A 15,879-nucleotide genomic window follows, 5' to 3' on the forward strand; every position below is an offset into this window, starting at 1 on the left:
ATACTATCTACCTCTGCCACACCATTTGCCATTTGCACATATGAGCAATGAATGTTGAATCGAAATTGGAAAATTTCCATTTTTTCGACATGCATGTAATCGCCGGTCTTGGACTAGACTATCAATGTGGCTGATCTGTGTACTTCATGGAGACGTAAGACTTTCCAATATTGAAGCCCATGCATGTCGGTCTGTTCTTCATTGATCACGATTCCCAACCCTTGCATACTATACCGGATACTATTCGGTACTCGAATCCTTCCCCCTTCTATTTTGCTGTTACCTATTGCATTCAAGGTACATGAGTTCATGGTCCCCTAAACATCCCAAGAGTGCAGTCATCCACTCTCTTTCCCGAAAAATCGGGAGAGCAATACTCCCTGTGAAGTCACTGCCGGCAGTATTGGTATCCCGGGTCCTATATTGGTCCCACAGAAAAGAAACTAACCAATACTTCCCTTGGCCCATGTCACCATGGGTAGGCTACCATTGAAGAGCGCACCTTTTTCTATTATCCACGTCAGCACTACTAATTGGCGGAATTTGAGCAGCTAGAATGGAGCATACGCAGGTAGTCGTCTACATGGAAGATTGACTTGCTCGTGGATCTCGAGTCATATGACCAAAAAACTACATTCATTTTTAAATCCATCATACATCGGAAGCATGTGTCTTTATTTTCAAATGCATGGTATGCACCCATGTATTACATTGGTAGGTAAACTGCATTCCTGGTTCATCACTGGGCAAAATTTGCAACGATCTCTTCTCCGCGGTGCTCGAGTCACGTCATCGAAGGCATGCGTTCCCTGGGAAATATTGCAGCCTGGATCATTTGGGTCTTCTAACCGTGCTTGAAATTGAGTTTCCGTAGGCTCACCGGACAGCTCATGGGAATTCTCAGCGACACAAGCAAATATCGAGGCCGTGAAAAAGGCGGCCAGGGAGGTGACGGCCAGGTGACGGCCAACTTGTATCCCCCTGTCTGCACTGAAGTATATCAGAATGAGACGGGGAGTACAATGTCCACGAGCCCTGTGAGCCATTGACAGCAGGAATGGAGGGTGTATCTCATCGGTCTTGACATGGCTCTGGTCTCGGATTGATTCTCTTGATGACGGGAGGGTTGAGTTTATTCGGTATGGTCTCATGATCAGTTCAACAGGCCGTCATAGTTTGTCTTTGACCTATTCGACATCCCAGGGTAGTTGAGGTAGAACATCCCAATGTTACATGGATCCGCAGCGGATCCCCGGCCCGTCCCATGCCCCGGAAAAATCTAATCACGACCTTTGTGCAGACATCGTAGAATCTCATTACATATTCACTTCAACGAATAACCCGATGTCCAAAAGCTAGCAGTGCGTATCGACTTCGATGTCTTTGATCATCTGCCAAAGATTTACCGCTCTATCACTCTCCCAGCCTTGATAGTGAATGCTTTTCAGGACCCCCGACAGCAGCACGTAATCATTGCTTGTGATCGAGACCCTATTCTCCGGTGCAAGCATGCGCTCAGCCACCTTTTGATAAGCCAGTCTGTGGGCGCGGTGCTTGATAGTATTTCTCATTTCAAAATATAACCATCTCCGACAACCCGCGAGGAATCCAATTTTCTCAAACGCAGACAACCTGTCCAGTTCATCCCTAGAGTCCCCGGCAGGACCCCCTCTCGTGAACACCCGCTGTTCAATCTCGCTAGCCATCAGTTCATAAGCTTTGTTCTGCACTAGGGTTGCCAACTCAACAGCACGTATGGGATTTTTCACTGTCAGCATTTCACCCGTGGTCTGATGCTGCAGCTCACACCTCCCCATGAGATAATCTGCAACGTATTTGGCCAAAGTATCGGTGAGGGATACATAAGTATGCACCTTCTCCGATTTTTGCACCGCCTCTATCTCGGATGTGAAGAGGATGGTGAGAAGCTCACTGAAGACAACTCCATCCGAGTACCGAGGCGTAGGGTCCGCGGTCTTCATTTTGGGGCTGCGGATCAAAGCCGTCAGCTCGGATGGGAGCTTAATGAGATGCGTGAAGTATTTTGAGCCGTATAGACTAGGGGATACCGAGGCGGCAGAAAGATGGGCGAAATCGTGGAGGTCCCAAATGGCAGACGAATTGTCTAGCATGTGGACACTATCTCCCTCGAAATCCCGTACCCGGACTGCAATGTGGCTTACGCCAATTGCTGATATGGCCGTAGGAGGAATGAGTCTTGTCTGGTAGTCCACAGTGAAGATGGAACTATTGACCAGTCGATGGACACCATAGTTGATAGCACGAATGGCATTGTCATTGGAAGAGAGAAAGAGGTCGATTTCTGTAAAAAGATGATGGTTGGATTCTACCGTTGGCAGGAAGTCTTCTCGGCACTCCCAGCGAGCGGCTAGATACAAAACCCCATATTTGTGGACGGAGATTGCTGCTTTCCAAAGTAACTCGTGCTGGTTCATTGAGGGAAGGAGCGAATGATTGTCTGCTCTTTCCAAAAGGAGTTTGCATCCTTCCAAAATATACCGAAAGAGGGTATGCTTGATGACTTTCACATGATATCGAATTGTCTCTCCATCCTGGAAATGGGGATACGTAGAAACCTGGCCATCTAACCACCAAGTTGAGGGATCATAGGTGGAAGGCAAATCTTCAAATGGATGCAGGGATGTATCCAAGGAGACACAGCAGGGTGGTGCCTTTCTGTTTTGAGGTCGCTGTCCACCGCTCGTGGGCTTGAAATATCCACCTAGAAACTTTTGCAGGACCAAGATGATTGAATACATTGTGCGTGTCAAAAGCCGACGAAGCCAGGAATTACTGGAATGCATTACTGATATTCATTGCTTGCACTTTTATATTATATTTGGGGGTAAAATTACATCACTCCATCCTTCTTCAGACCTGAAACTTCACACGATTTGGCCTACCAGGACAATTTAGGGGATGCGACCAGCTGCATGGGCATATCCCTTCAATGCTGTAGCATTCTTCGCTTGTTTGAGCTGCACGTAGGTATTGGTATGCCCGTAAGATTGAAACAATAGGGCAAGATGAGTCTAGATCACCCGCTCCGTGTAGATCTCCCCGTTTTTCTTTGGAGTACTATGTCATCATAAGGATTATATACAAAATATAGGGTGAATCCATTCATTATTGTACTCGGACCATTATTTTTTTTATGGAACACGAAAACAATTCAAAATACCACATAGTAGATATCTATCTTAAAGGAAGTCATTTACGGGGGAGGTATGTCTATCAATCTGTTGTTGAGAAAGGAATATATTCAATTCTGGCAAGTTCTTAGCTCGAGGTAGCCCTTTTGGGAGGCAACCATCTGCCTACTCTGTATGCATCGTCTTTCTGTTAGGTAAAATTAGAGATCATAGATCGTCCGTCTTATCTAATTATGGAGTACGGAGTACTCCGTATAGACCTGAAAACACTTGAATCCTTGTTATTCAATTGGTTAGGTTGGTTCCGTGCGATGTAACTCTGCTGTACTTACAATGTCCACGTTTTAGTGTCATCTGGAACCGATATCTTCATACTAGTGATAATACTTAGAAAGAGGAGTACATGTCCACGGGTGTACCAGAGTGCATTTATAAGCAAATGGATAATCTCGGTAATTTTAATGTCGAAGGATGCTGATCCCGGCATAGTTTCAAGCCTCTTTTATTTCGAGAGAAATCATGTCTCACCGTGGAAGTGTACCCAATTTCAAGTCATGTCTGTGGCAAAAGGAAGTTTGTTAGAGAAGAATTGCATGTAGCTTTCTCCTTGCTTCTATGATCCGTTGCTGTAGTAATGCAACCGACAAAACATTGGAATCCCGATTTTTCATCACCTCGTGTTGGTACTTAGGGATATTATTATCTGAGTCACATGGAGGCTCCTAGGGAAGTAGATAGGGGGTCCTTAACTCCGATATAGTTTTTATCCTTGAAAAATTCATCTTCTATCATCTTTCCTCTCCTTTCTGCTCGAGACCTCGTCTCAAGAGCCGGATTTGCTCTAGAAATGGCAACCATGGAATCGAAAACCACGGTGGATGTCTCTAGAAGTGAGGAGGATCTAGTTGAACGGGGAAAGTTGGATCATGGACTTCGCGCTTGGACAGTCGTGCTTGGAGCATGGTGCTGTCTATTTTGCGCTTTTGGCTGGGTAAATGGTGAGATTCCTCCCTAGTTGTCGTATTTCCCATGCCAACCGATAATCTAATACGATTTACCCTAGCCATTGGCATTTTTCAGGAGTACTACCAGGACAATCAATTACATTCTTATTCAGCGTCCAGCATCTCTTGGATTTTATCTTTGGAGCCATTTGTACTCTTTGCGGCTGGACTTGTCACTGGAAGAGTGAATTTCGCCCCACCAAGCCTAGGACGTATACATGTTAATCTTTTTTCTTTCAGATATTCGATAACTATGGCCCAAAGTGGCTCCTTCTTGCTGGGACATGTCTTCACGTCTTTGGTATTATGATGACTTCCATATCGACGGAGTACTATCAATTTCTGCTAGCCCAAGGAATCTGCAGTCCCCTTGGTGCAAGCTTCGTCTTTTCGTCCGCACTTTCCTGTACCGCGACATGGTTCGAGAAACGCCGTGCCTTGGCTTTTGGAATCGTTTCCAGCGGCTCGTCACTGGGCGGTGTTGTCTTCCCAATCCTGCTGTCTCGGCTCTTGCCTACTATTGGGTTCGGATGGTCTCTGCGTATTTCTGGATTCATCGTCCTTGCACTCCTGATAATTGCCAACGTGACTGTCCGATCGAGAATTCAGAACGTTCCCCGGCCAGTGAAGCTGAGTGATTATATGAGTCCACTTTCGGAGGTACCGTTTGTCTTGCTTATGCTGGCATCCTGTTGTGGATTCTTCGCCATGTTTGTGCCAATCAGCTATATCGTTTTAGAGGCTCAGGATGATGGAATCAACCGCGATCTAGCTGGGTACTTGTTGACTATACTTAATGCCGCCAGGTGAGTACATCTTGGCTTGGCGAGAAGTCTAGGGCCAAGCTAAACTATTCTGCAGTCTCCCTGGTCGAATTCTACCAGGGTACCTAGGGGATAAACTGGGCCGATTCAACGTCATGATTTCCATGTGCGCCTTGTCCGCCGCCGTTATCCTAGCCCTCTGGCTTCCAGGAACACTCCTCTCTCCAGGAAATGCGGCCATCTATGTTGTATTTAGCATGTTATATGGGTTTGCATCGGGTGCCTTTGTGGGAATGGTACCCGCCTTACTAGGCCAGATCTCGTCCGACGTGACCAAGATCGGTGTTCGTCAGGGCGTTTTATTTACTTGCATCAGTATTGCATCGCTCACAGGAAGTCCCATTGCGGGAGCAATCTTGAGCAGACAAAACGGGACCTACTGGGGATTACAGGTATTTGGGGGTGCAATGATGGTAGCAAGTGTATTCTTCTTCATTGCAGCGAGAGCGGCACTTGCAGGACTGTCTATCACACAAAAGGTCTAAATACAGACAAAGAATAAAATAGGGAATTTCTATACGTAGGTATCACAGAGCTGAGCCATGACAACATCCAGGTTGGTCAAACCTTTCGGGTGGTGAGTCGTCCAACGGATGGAGACCTTGTTATAAACCTTCAATAACCATCAGCAAGACAATTCGAACGTAAAAAAAAAGCTCAAAGCGACATACATTTGTCCATTCGGGATGATGGCGATGCTTAGCCGCTGTATCTGCAACCTGTTCCATAAAGGCCTTGAGTTGTTTCCTAGTCAGCGAGGACATTCCAATATCCAGTAATAAAACTCACCCAAGCCTCTTTAAATCCGGAGAACTGAATCTCCCGTTCAATGGCCAATCCATCCTCCGTCAATTTCCACAATCCCCCATTCTCAATCAGTAAGCTCTGCACCCCGGACAAGACACTCTCTGCATCCTCTCCCTCCGCAACAACGGGCTTCGCTTTCTTACTGCCCACTCCGTAGATCTTATCACCTATATCCCCATTCGTGTACGGAACCAGATACCCTCTCTCATCGCACTTTTCAGCCCGTCTTCCAACAACGACATACTCCACCACCGGACAACATGCTACCCTTTCCAATGCTTCGGGCGCTGCATACGTACACAGTACTACAACCGACCTTGGCTGCTCCCCACTCATCTCCCACAGTTCCTCGCAAAGCTTGACGACTGTATCACCAGTAGCAATGATCGTATCGAGAACCACAATCTTCCCGTCATCAGACTCCGGCGGGAACGGTCGTCGGCCTAGCCAGTCCACCACCACATCCTGTGTGCCTTTTGTCTTACTGCAGCGGGCTAGAATGCACGAGGTTGCGGGGAGGAGGGGCTGTGCAGCCACGAACATGGGCAAGGCTCCACGGAGAATGGGGATCATTGTTGTGGGTGATTGGGTGAGGGTTTTGTCTTTAGACTTGGCTGCGGAAATAATCTCGTGAGTTAAGGCGTGGATTGTGTCTTGCATGATCTTGGGAGTGGAGGAAGGAGAGCAGAAGGTGGCCATTAAAGTGGTGAGGGTTGGGGTTTGAGGGAGCTCGATGATGGGAGCTGGGACAACCATCTTTTCTTCTGTTTGCATATAAAAAATGGGGGATCTAGAATGTGTATGAGTTGAAGTATAGATGGTTATATTAACTTCGTGAGGAGGCGATTGTTAGTATATATAGGTGCTAGGCTTTATGTAGGCAGGTAGATCTTATTGCATCTTACACCTAGTCCGCAGAGGCAAGACTAGATTACTTGGTCCTGCATTGTGGCAAGAAGTCATTATTATTATTATTATAAACCCGCATGTAGTTCGTATCTACACTATCTCAATGTAACATCACATTAGCTGCATGAGCCACGTAACTACGCTACTGCAGAATCCCTGACTTGGTACGGAGTAGAGTATTCTAATCCATTACGCAGATCTTTCTAGGGTAGTTCACTAGGTTAAGTACTCCAGCTTCTTTAAACTGTTATATCCAACTTCATACCAACCATTTTACTCTAAACACCCTCATCAAAATGATAGCCCTCGCAATCTTCGACTTCGACGGCACCCTCTTCGATACACATGAATCCATCTCCCAAACCATCAAACTCACCTTCGATGCCCTCCTTCCTACGCACAGCCCTCCCCAATCCGAAATCCACCGTCTGATCGCCAGCGGAGCCGGCCTAGCGGATACCTTCAAAGCCCTACATCCCACCCCGGCCGAATTCACTTCGACCGCTGAGAACGAATGGATTGAAAAATACCGCGCTCTCTATGCCATTCACGGCCAATTACTCATCAAAGCCTTTCCCGGCGCCAAGGATCTCTTGACCGAACTCAATGCCCACAAGATCCCCATCGCCATTGTGAGTAACAAGGGTGTAGCCGCTGTGAAAACGGCGCTGGAGCGGAATGATCTGGATGGCTACGTGCCCGAAGATTTAATCATCGGCGATAAGACCCCCGGGGCAAAGCGCAAGCCGGATCCTGCTAGCTTTGTGGATGTTCTGATTCCTGTCTTGAGGGAGAGATATGGGATGGAGGAGGTTGACTCGGAGAGGGTGTTGGTGGTGGGTGATACGGTGGCGGATATTCAGTTCGCAAGGAATATTAAAAGCAAGGTCTGCTGGTGTCAGTATGGGTACGGAGACCAGAAGGCTTGTGAGGAGTTGAAGCCGGATTTTGTGGTTGATTCTTTGGGGGAGGTTGTGGGGATTGTAAAAGCCTAAGGAACCTTAGTTCACGATCCGTCACTATGCACACTTTTATATACACATAGAATTGGTTATTAGCTTGGCCGGGGGTCTACAGTCTTAATTGTTCGATGTAGATGTACGGGGAGTGTAAGCATAGTATCCCCATGCTGTATTCTACACACGATCGTGCTGACATTTACCCTTGAGCCACACTTTGCGAAAAGCAGCTCAAATAGGAAAGTCTCTATAACAAAATAAATATCTGTATTTTGTCCTTCTATGCAAGGATAAGGTCACGAACATGCCAAACGCCTCATACGAGAAAAAAAAAAGGAACACAGCCGAAATCAAAGATGACCAGATTGTCCCGATCAAGGAAAAAGAGGTCGATGCGCTCACATTAAAGAACAAACTGGGTACTCGATACAACGAAAAGCGGCTGGCAACCAAAGCAAAATACCAGCCAGGAAGATGGGTAAGTACAAAGAGGTGGGAAAACAGATCATAGAGGGCCAGAGTCGAGCTTAGAAAACGGAGATGAAGTTTCCGATTCTCTCTTTCTGGTTCTGAGCAATGCATTCCGAGATCCAGGTAACGTTTCGGATTTCCTAGGCGGTATTAGTATGAGAATAGATAGGTGGTTGTGAGATGCTTACCTGCTCCTTCAACTTCATCCAGGCATACACCACAGCCGGAGTGAATTGACGGGTGAAAACCAGCTTTGACAGATCCATCTCCTTTTGGTAGAAAAGATCCTCTAAACTCTTCCCATCTGCCGGACCTCCACCCATACCACCGAGACCGCCGCCGCCTTGGCTTAGACCCACGGCATCAAAGAACGTCTTGTAATCGGCCACAGCGCTTACAGCTAAGGCCACACCCTCGACATCCTCCGCGCGGGAAAGCATGAGACTGCCTTCGGGGTACAGATTACCGAACTCCGGGTACAATTTCCTCCGCTCGAGCTTGGACAGCTCGGTGCCAAAGGAGTTGAGAGTAATATTGATTGCACGACGGTCCGCCTCGAACTGCAGAATCTCCGCCATGACATCTTGTGTTGGTGTCCCGCTGAAGTCGGGGTGGGTGTTGATGAAATTGTAGAAGTCCTCCAAGTAGTTCTTGTAGAGGGTGTTGCGAACGATCTCGATGTTCAGCTCGTCCAAGTCTTGGTGGCTAAGGCTGCCCTTGAAGTAGGCGGCCAGTGGGGTCTCGATCAGTACCGAGTTGTACAGTTCCTCGATATTTGTCGCCACGCACAGCACAGGAAGTGTCTCAAACCATCCTAGTGGGTGGCATCGCTCCAAAAGTTCCCGGGTGTCTCGTTCATGCAGAGTGCCTGTGATCAACAGGGCAATGTTATCGATCATGTATCCGTATGTCATGTATTCGAGGAACCTGGCAGATGAGCCTGTCGCCTGTGCGATAAGGTACTTGAATTCAGACACCAGTTTATCGGTCATCCGGCTTGCCAGATCGGAGGTGGAGGGGTTGGGGGGAAGAGAGGCAAGGAAATCGCCATATGAGGGAGCAAGCTGGAGCTTGACATCTATTGGATGTGACGGTCAGAATCAATATGCAGCAATAGAGACTACAACAGAGTTAGGGGGATCAATAAAACGTACCATCAATTGTCTCACATTGAGTGAGGTTGGAATAGTTCTGGCTGGTCAACAGGCTGTTCCGATAGCCGCGAACAATGCCCTCGACATATCTAAGAGAGTCAACAACGGGCTATTCGGACCAAGCAAAGACAGTAGACCACATACCCGCCGTTAACATTAAAGAATAGGCCCTCCATGGTGAATGTGGAGAAGATGATTGGAGAGACACAGCTGTAGCTCCATCCGTCCTTGAACACGCATATAGCTTAGTCATGCACTAGCCACACGGCTAAGCCACTCGTGGCACCCGCTTTTCAACTTTTTTTCTTCCGTGCAAATTTAGATTCAATTTCTCCAACGACACCGGTGGCCGACGCCCTACGCTAATTATTTTTTCCACCATTTCCTCAGTTCGGTTTCTCGTTCGCTTTGATTAGATCATTTCTTTCCTGTTATTTTTTCGATCCTAAACGCCGTGGCTGCGCACCATGACGCTTTTCATCCTTACTGAGACCAGCGCGGGCTATGCCCTGCTGAAGGCCAAGGACAAGAAGCTCCTCAAGCGTGATGATATCGCCGAGGAGGCTTCCACCGCCGAGGGTGTTTCCAACCTGTACGTCGATTGTGTCTTCCAATTCCGTCAAATAAAAATTTGAGTGGGAATGAACGGACTCGCTGAAGAGGCGCAAAAAAATCGTTATCGAGGACAATGTCACTAACGGACCCTCTAGTCTCAAGCTGAAGAGTTTCCAGAAGTTCGACAGTGCTGCCTCAGCTTTGGAGGAGGCTGCCTCCATCATGGAGGGCAAGGTCACCCCCGCCCTGGCCTCGCTTCTTGACGGAATTAAGGATGAGAAGAAGGTCTCCCTCGCCGTTGCCGATACCAAGCTCGGTAGGTCAATCGATTAAAATCTCTTCCCACAATCATGTGTGCTGACTGTGGCTGTGAATAGGAAACTCCATCAGCAAGCTTCCCGGTCTTGACATCCAGTTGATTGCTGACTCCAGCACCAACGACATCTTCCGTGCCATCCGTGAGCACCTCACCACCCTCATTCCCGGCCTTGCCCCCAGTGATATGTCCACCATGTCTCTTGGTCTGTCCCACTCTCTCGCCCGTCACAAGCTCAAGTTCTCCCCCGACAAGATCGACACTATGATCGTCCAGGCCATCAGTCTGCTCGATGATCTTGACAAGGAGTTGAACACCTACGCTATGCGTGTGAAGGAATGGTACGGATGGCACTTCCCCGAGCTGGCTAAGATCCTCAATGACAACATTGCCTACGCCAAGCTCGTTCTGAAGATGGGTATGCGCTCCAACTGGGAGTCCGCCGATCTTGCTGAGATTCTCCCTGAGGAGATTGAGGGTGCTGTTAAGGCTGCTGCCGATCGCTCCATGGGTACCGAGATCAGCGAGGATGATCTGGAGAACATTCAGGCTCTCGCTGAGCAGGTCGTTGGTTTCTACGAGTACCGCGCCCAGCTTGCTAGCTACCTCACTTCCCGCATGAACGCCATTGCACCCAACCTCACTGCCCTTGTCGGTGATCTCGTTGGTGCCCGCCTGATTGCCCACGCTGGCAGCCTTACCAGCTTGTCTAAGAGCCCCGCCAGTACCATCCAGATTCTGGGTGCCGAGAAGGCCCTTTTCCGTGCCCTCAAGACTAAGCACGATACTCCCAAGTACGGTCTGATCTACCACGCTTCTTTGATCGGCCAGGCCACTGGCCGCAACAAGGGTAAGATGGCCCGTATCCTCGCCGCCAAGGCCTCTCTGGGTATCCGTGTCGACTCCCTCGCCGAGTGGAGCGACGATGCCACCGAGGAGGACAAGGCCGCTCTTGGTACCGAGGCTCGCTTCAACCTTGAGCGCAAGCTTGCCGGTATGGAGGGCAAGCCCATTAAGCCCCGTGGTGTTGCCATTGCCCCTAGCGGTGCCGCCGAGAAGTTCGACCTGAAGGAAGCCCGCAAGTACAACCCCGATGCCGATGCCCTGGCCTCTGAGGAGCCTGCTACCGCCCAGAAGGATAAGAAGCAGAAGAAGCTTGTTGAGGAGGTTGAGGATGAGGAGATGGCCGATGCTGACTCTGATGAGGAGGCTGAGGATTCTGATGAGTCCGAGGATGAGGCTCCCAAGAAGTCCAAGTCCAAGAAGACCGACATTGAGGCATTGGCTGCTAAGGCTGGTCTCAGCGTTAAGCGATACGAGCGGAAGCTCGAGCGTGGCGAGATCACCTTCGATAAAGAAGGCAACCCCACCTCAGTCAGCAAGAAGGACCTGAAGAAGTCCAAGAAGGATTCCAAGAAGGCCAGCAAGGACGATGGAAAGAAGCGCAAGCGTTCCGAGGACGAGGACGAGAAGAAGAAGAAGAAGAAGTCCAAGGGAGAGTAAGCGTATGTTTTCAAAAGTTTGTGCAATGTGACCGGATGGCTTTCCTGGGATCTGTATGATATCACACCTTTTTTCATTTCTGTTTTTTTTTGTTGCAATCTTCCTGTCGCTCGCATGTTTTGGGGCATTTTAGGTTGATCTCCGGTCTTTCACTGGCGCAGAGGGTGCTCGTTAGGAACAAGGCAGTACAGTTTTAGCTGGAATAATCTGTTCATACTTCAGTACTGGATTATGAAGTTGTAGTCATGCTTCGCATATTGTAGTCTCAAATGTCCATAAAATCCTCCTTTCAAGCCTCATCTCAAGCCTCATCTCCGTTGCTTTGCCTCTACAATTCCCGATTTGGCCTAGATATGCAGGTAGATAAAGACACCGCCTAATTTCTGCCGGCAGTTCAAACAATTTTCCTTTCTCCAGTCCAGTCACCTATTTGCTCCAGTCTATCTTTCCACATTCCACACACAAAATGAGGGTAAGATATATTCTAGTCGAAGCTCAGGAATACTCCTAACAAAATCATCTAGATCATTGACCCTCAAACCGCCGTCCTGACCAATGTCGAGGTCCTGGCCTATCTGACCTCCAATCCACCCCGCCGACCACCGCCAAGTTCGGGGAACTGGGCACCGAGCCCGGATCTTAGAGACCATAACACAGTGGTTAAAGAGGTGAGAAATCCTATATTGTCCTTTTCATTATACACGGGGTATTGTGGCCTAGTGCAACTATACCACGGACCCCAGCGTGGAGCGGAGTCGACCAAACCTCAGCTCGCAAACCAGATACCAAGAGACCAACGATAGAAGAGAAACACCCTATTAACTCTTCCAGATTCACAACTATGCAAGCCGTCTCTCCCCCCATCTCTTACGATACCCCCGCTACACAGCCCGCCCTTCCTCCTCCCAGTCGAAATCACAATCGCAAGCCGCAATGACCGGCACACTGCGAACTTCAAATCCAGCAGATACAGAGGCAGATGCTAATTCCCTGCCCCCACCAATCCCCTCCACAGAAACAACACCCATGGACACCGCCCTCCGGGACCTAGTAATCCGCCTACAGCCCTACGGACTGACCAAAGCCGAGGTTGTTATGATCCTGAATCTCGGGGTGGGACTGAGCAGTAATCCTGCTACCGAGGAAGCTGGGGAGGAAGGTGCCAATGGAGAGGCGATGGAAGTAGACGGCGAAGGGGAGGGTGAAGGGGAAGAGGAGGAAGATTATACTGCGGTGGTGTTGATGGATGGTGTCATTGAAGAGCGGGAGCTCAGACTTTCTGATGAAGATGTCAAGGCTATTTTGGCTATCATTAAGGAAACTCTTACAGCCGATTATGAGAATGTGAAAGGGTGAGAAGTTGGATAGTTCCATCAATATTTGGTATCAAGAATCAAGAAAGAAACCAGTCTATTTCAAACCTCCACGGCATATTCACAATGGGAAAGGCCAAATTGCCTTCACTTCCTCCGGAGTTTTCTCGCCAGCTATTCGCTGAATGTACATGTCCTGCAATTGCTTGTTTAGGTTTTGTATGTTCTCGATATCCCAATGTGGTAATATCCAGCCTTTGGCATCGGTATCCAGACATTCCCGAGCAAGGGCCTGGACTTAGTGCCAATGTTCATTGATTTTAACGTTACCTCCATCTCTGCATCAACCACAGACCAATCAATATGCCGGATGTGCTAGTACTTGTCCTTTATTCTAAAACGCCTTCATTAATTTACTCACTGCCTCGACTCAAGTTCCTATTTCACGCATACATGCATAAACGTCTTCCCACATGAATCTTGAGCTCGGGCCGTACTCGGGCCAAGTGTGTAGCTCAGCCCTTAATCTGGGTCTTTTTGAACTATAAGTGGGCAGAAAGAGGCTATTAATGAACTGAAACTGGCAATGAATGAATGATAAAATGGATTGGCCGTATATTTAGAGCCTAAATGTTAGAGTAAAGCATGGGCATACATACGAATTTACAAGGTTGTTTGCTCCCTGATCTCTCCCTCTTCTAGCTTCTTACTCGTAGCATCTATCTAGAGACTGATTGCTTTTATTCTGGACTCGGAAAGGTTGATGCTCTCGATTTCTTACCATAAATATTCTCAAGAGCTTACCACAACCCTGGTGGCCCCCAACCCCTGCCGAGAGCACCCTTAGGCCTTCGCGTACCTATAGGCCGGTATTACCGAGCCCGCAGACATGAGGGAGTCATCTGACAATTTGGACATAATTTTTTCCACCAATTGTGCACATTTCCGAATCGGAAAGAAATGCGAATGGGCTGGGATATGATTTTGATTTCTTGTATTGGGCTTATAACTCATGTTATGGCTTCCCCGCTGCCCTAGTGTAGACCCGCCAAGTATATAGCCAAACATCAAGCTATAACGCGTAGACCTTATTTATTCTAACTCGACACTGCTGCGTGCTCCGAATATCTTAATTACTTCAACCCCTGTGTCCAGGATATCCGAACATGGGTGATATTGTCACGCAGAAAAAGCGCTATGCGCTGATCGGCACTGGTGGAAGATCGGCTCTGTTCTACACGAGCATTGCAAAGGATTTCAAGAATACCAGCACTCTCGTTGCAATCTGCGATACCAACCAGACTCGACTCAACTATGCAAAAGCCAAGATCGAGGCCTTGGGTCATGAACCAGTCCCGACGTATCTCGCTGCCGATTTCGATCTCATGATCAAGGAAACCAAGCCAGACGAGGTTATCGTTACTACCATCGACCGTACCCATCACACCTATATTGTTCGTGCCTTGGAGCTTGGCTGCAATGTGATTACTGAAAAGCCAATGACCATTGATGTACCGCAATGCAATGAGATCCTTTCGGCTGTCGATCGTACCAACAGGAGGGTTAGGGTCACCTTCAACTACCGATACGCGCCGCATAACACGAAAATCTTTGAAGTCATTCGATCCGGCGCAATTGGTACCGTTACAAGCATTCACTTTGAGTGGATGCTTAACACGTCCCACGGTGCAGACTACTTCCGACGTTGGCATCGTGATGCTCGGAACAGCGGCGGCCTTTTGGTTCATAAATCAACCCATCATTTCGATTTGATCAACTTCTGGCTGCAATCTCGACCGAAGACAGTGTACGCACAGGGAGACCTCAAATTCTACGGGAAGAAGAACGCCGAGGAGCGGGGTGTGACCGAATTCTACTCGAGGGCTCATGGCAGCGAGGTTGCTAGGAATGATCCCTTTGCACTGCATCTAGACGAAAACCCTCAGTTAAAGTCCCTCTACCTGGACGCGGAGCATGAAGATGGCTACTTCCGTGATCAAAGTGTCTTTGGCGATGGAATCAGCATCGAAGACACGATGAACGTGCTTGTTCGATACGAGAACAGCGCAGTCTTGACCTACTCTCTCACTGCGTATGCCCCCTGGGAGGGGTTCCGTGTCAGCTTTAACGGAACAGGCGGTAGACTAGAGGCGGAGATTGTCGAGAGCAGCTATGTGAACTCTGGTGGAGAGCAGTCGCTAGAAGGCGCCGCTGAAGATATAACTCTCCTTCTGCGACCACTGTTCCAAGAGCCGCGCAAGATTGAGATTGTGCAAGGTGCAGGTGGGCACGGAGGAGGTGATAATGTGCTGCTTCGTGATCTTTTCGGAGAAGATGAGCCCGATGAGTACATGAGAGCTGCCAGTCATATTGATGGCGCGGCTTCTATTCTGACCGGTGTCGCAGCCAATCGCTCGATCCGTACTGGACAGGTGGTAAACGTCAAAGATATTCTCGACCTCCCTTGAATAATGTCGGTTTTCTATATTGACTAGTGGCTCCATAGAAACGTTTGTTTCTGCAATACAAATATTTGAATAGAATTTTGCTTATGAACTAACAATTGGCAAGACAACCTTGTAGAACAATTTTGGCTAATGCACATATTATTTTTTTGCCGATATGAATACTCATGCTCAAAAGCCCTTGTGCTTCTCATAGCGACATGTTAGCTCTGGTCCCTGTTCAAAGGAGATTGGTCCGGTTACTGCCAAGTGCCCACGTACTTTGCATATCTACATCAAGCAAGCTACGGCTAAACCGGGCTAAATGGGGCTAAATGGGAGACTTTGCCGCAAGGATTGGCCATTAGATCTACCGATATAGCCTCAGAATGCGGGGAAGTATACGGAGTAGCAAGGATGTTGATGTATCCTTCGGGTTAATTTGTA

The 15,879-nt window shown here is 48.3% G+C and overlaps 8 protein-coding genes across 8 annotated transcripts; 5 read left to right on the forward strand and 3 right to left on the reverse strand.

The window, feature by feature from the left end:
• Positions 1–1,355: 1,355 nt before the first annotated feature.
• On the reverse strand, positions 1,356–2,780 carry N7447_008142 (uncharacterized protein; the record flags this gene model as incomplete). Its single annotated transcript, XM_057232404.1, has 1 exon — positions 1,356–2,780. The coding sequence occupies one exon, from the start codon at positions 2,778–2,780 to the stop codon at positions 1,356–1,358; it is 1,425 nt and encodes a 474-aa protein (XP_057081946.1).
• A 1,240-nt stretch (positions 2,781–4,020) lies between these two features.
• Positions 4,021–5,486, forward strand: N7447_008143 (putative MFS monocarboxylate transporter (Mct); the record flags this gene model as incomplete). Its single annotated transcript, XM_057232405.1, has 4 exons — positions 4,021–4,171; positions 4,237–4,361; positions 4,418–4,983; positions 5,039–5,486. 4 exons carry the CDS (start codon positions 4,021–4,023, stop codon positions 5,484–5,486), a joined length of 1,290 nt encoding a protein of 429 aa, XP_057081947.1.
• A 29-nt stretch (positions 5,487–5,515) lies between these two features.
• On the reverse strand, positions 5,516–6,582 carry N7447_008144 (Transcriptional coactivator/pterin dehydratase; the record flags this gene model as incomplete). Its single annotated transcript, XM_057232406.1, has 3 exons — positions 5,516–5,614; positions 5,673–5,735; positions 5,791–6,582. 3 exons carry the CDS (start codon positions 6,580–6,582, stop codon positions 5,516–5,518), a joined length of 954 nt encoding a protein of 317 aa, XP_057081948.1.
• A 431-nt stretch (positions 6,583–7,013) lies between these two features.
• Positions 7,014–7,712, forward strand: N7447_008145 (HAD family hydrolase; the record flags this gene model as incomplete). The annotated part of the gene is made up of 1 exon (XM_057232407.1): positions 7,014–7,712. One exon carries the CDS (start codon positions 7,014–7,016, stop codon positions 7,710–7,712), a length of 699 nt encoding a protein of 232 aa, XP_057081949.1.
• Positions 7,713–8,203: 491 nt separating this feature from the next.
• N7447_008146 (H(+)-transporting V0 sector ATPase subunit d) lies at positions 8,204–9,503 on the reverse strand (the record flags this gene model as incomplete). Its single annotated transcript, XM_057232408.1, has 4 exons — positions 9,446–9,503; positions 9,302–9,390; positions 8,336–9,225; positions 8,204–8,287 (listed from the first exon to the last, which is right to left on the reverse strand). Exons 1-4 carry the CDS (start codon positions 9,475–9,477, stop codon positions 8,204–8,206), a joined length of 1,095 nt encoding a protein of 364 aa, XP_057081950.1. The 5' UTR covers positions 9,478–9,503.
• A 265-nt stretch (positions 9,504–9,768) lies between these two features.
• On the forward strand, positions 9,769–11,675 carry nop58 (RNA-processing protein NOP58; the record flags this gene model as incomplete). The annotated part of the gene is made up of 3 exons (XM_057232409.1): positions 9,769–9,893; positions 10,012–10,172; positions 10,234–11,675. 3 exons carry the CDS (start codon positions 9,769–9,771, stop codon positions 11,673–11,675), a joined length of 1,728 nt encoding a protein of 575 aa, XP_057081951.1.
• Positions 11,676–12,141: 466 nt separating this feature from the next.
• On the forward strand, positions 12,142–13,031 carry N7447_008148 (uncharacterized protein; the record flags this gene model as incomplete). The annotated part of the gene is made up of 3 exons (XM_057232410.1): positions 12,142–12,147; positions 12,200–12,343; positions 12,507–13,031. 3 exons carry the CDS (start codon positions 12,142–12,144, stop codon positions 13,029–13,031), a joined length of 675 nt encoding a protein of 224 aa, XP_057081952.1.
• A 1,123-nt stretch (positions 13,032–14,154) lies between these two features.
• On the forward strand, positions 14,155–15,456 carry N7447_008149 (Gfo/Idh/MocA family protein; the record flags this gene model as incomplete). Its single annotated transcript, XM_057232411.1, has 1 exon — positions 14,155–15,456. One exon carries the CDS (start codon positions 14,155–14,157, stop codon positions 15,454–15,456), a length of 1,302 nt encoding a protein of 433 aa, XP_057081953.1.
• Between the last annotated feature and the right edge of the window lie 423 nt (positions 15,457–15,879).

The sequence above is a fragment of the Penicillium robsamsonii genome, assembly GCF_028829455.1.
Source record: "Penicillium robsamsonii strain IBT 29466 chromosome Unknown utg000005l_segment0_segment0, whole genome shotgun sequence".
Classification (NCBI taxonomy): domain Eukaryota; kingdom Fungi; phylum Ascomycota; class Eurotiomycetes; order Eurotiales; family Aspergillaceae; genus Penicillium; species Penicillium robsamsonii.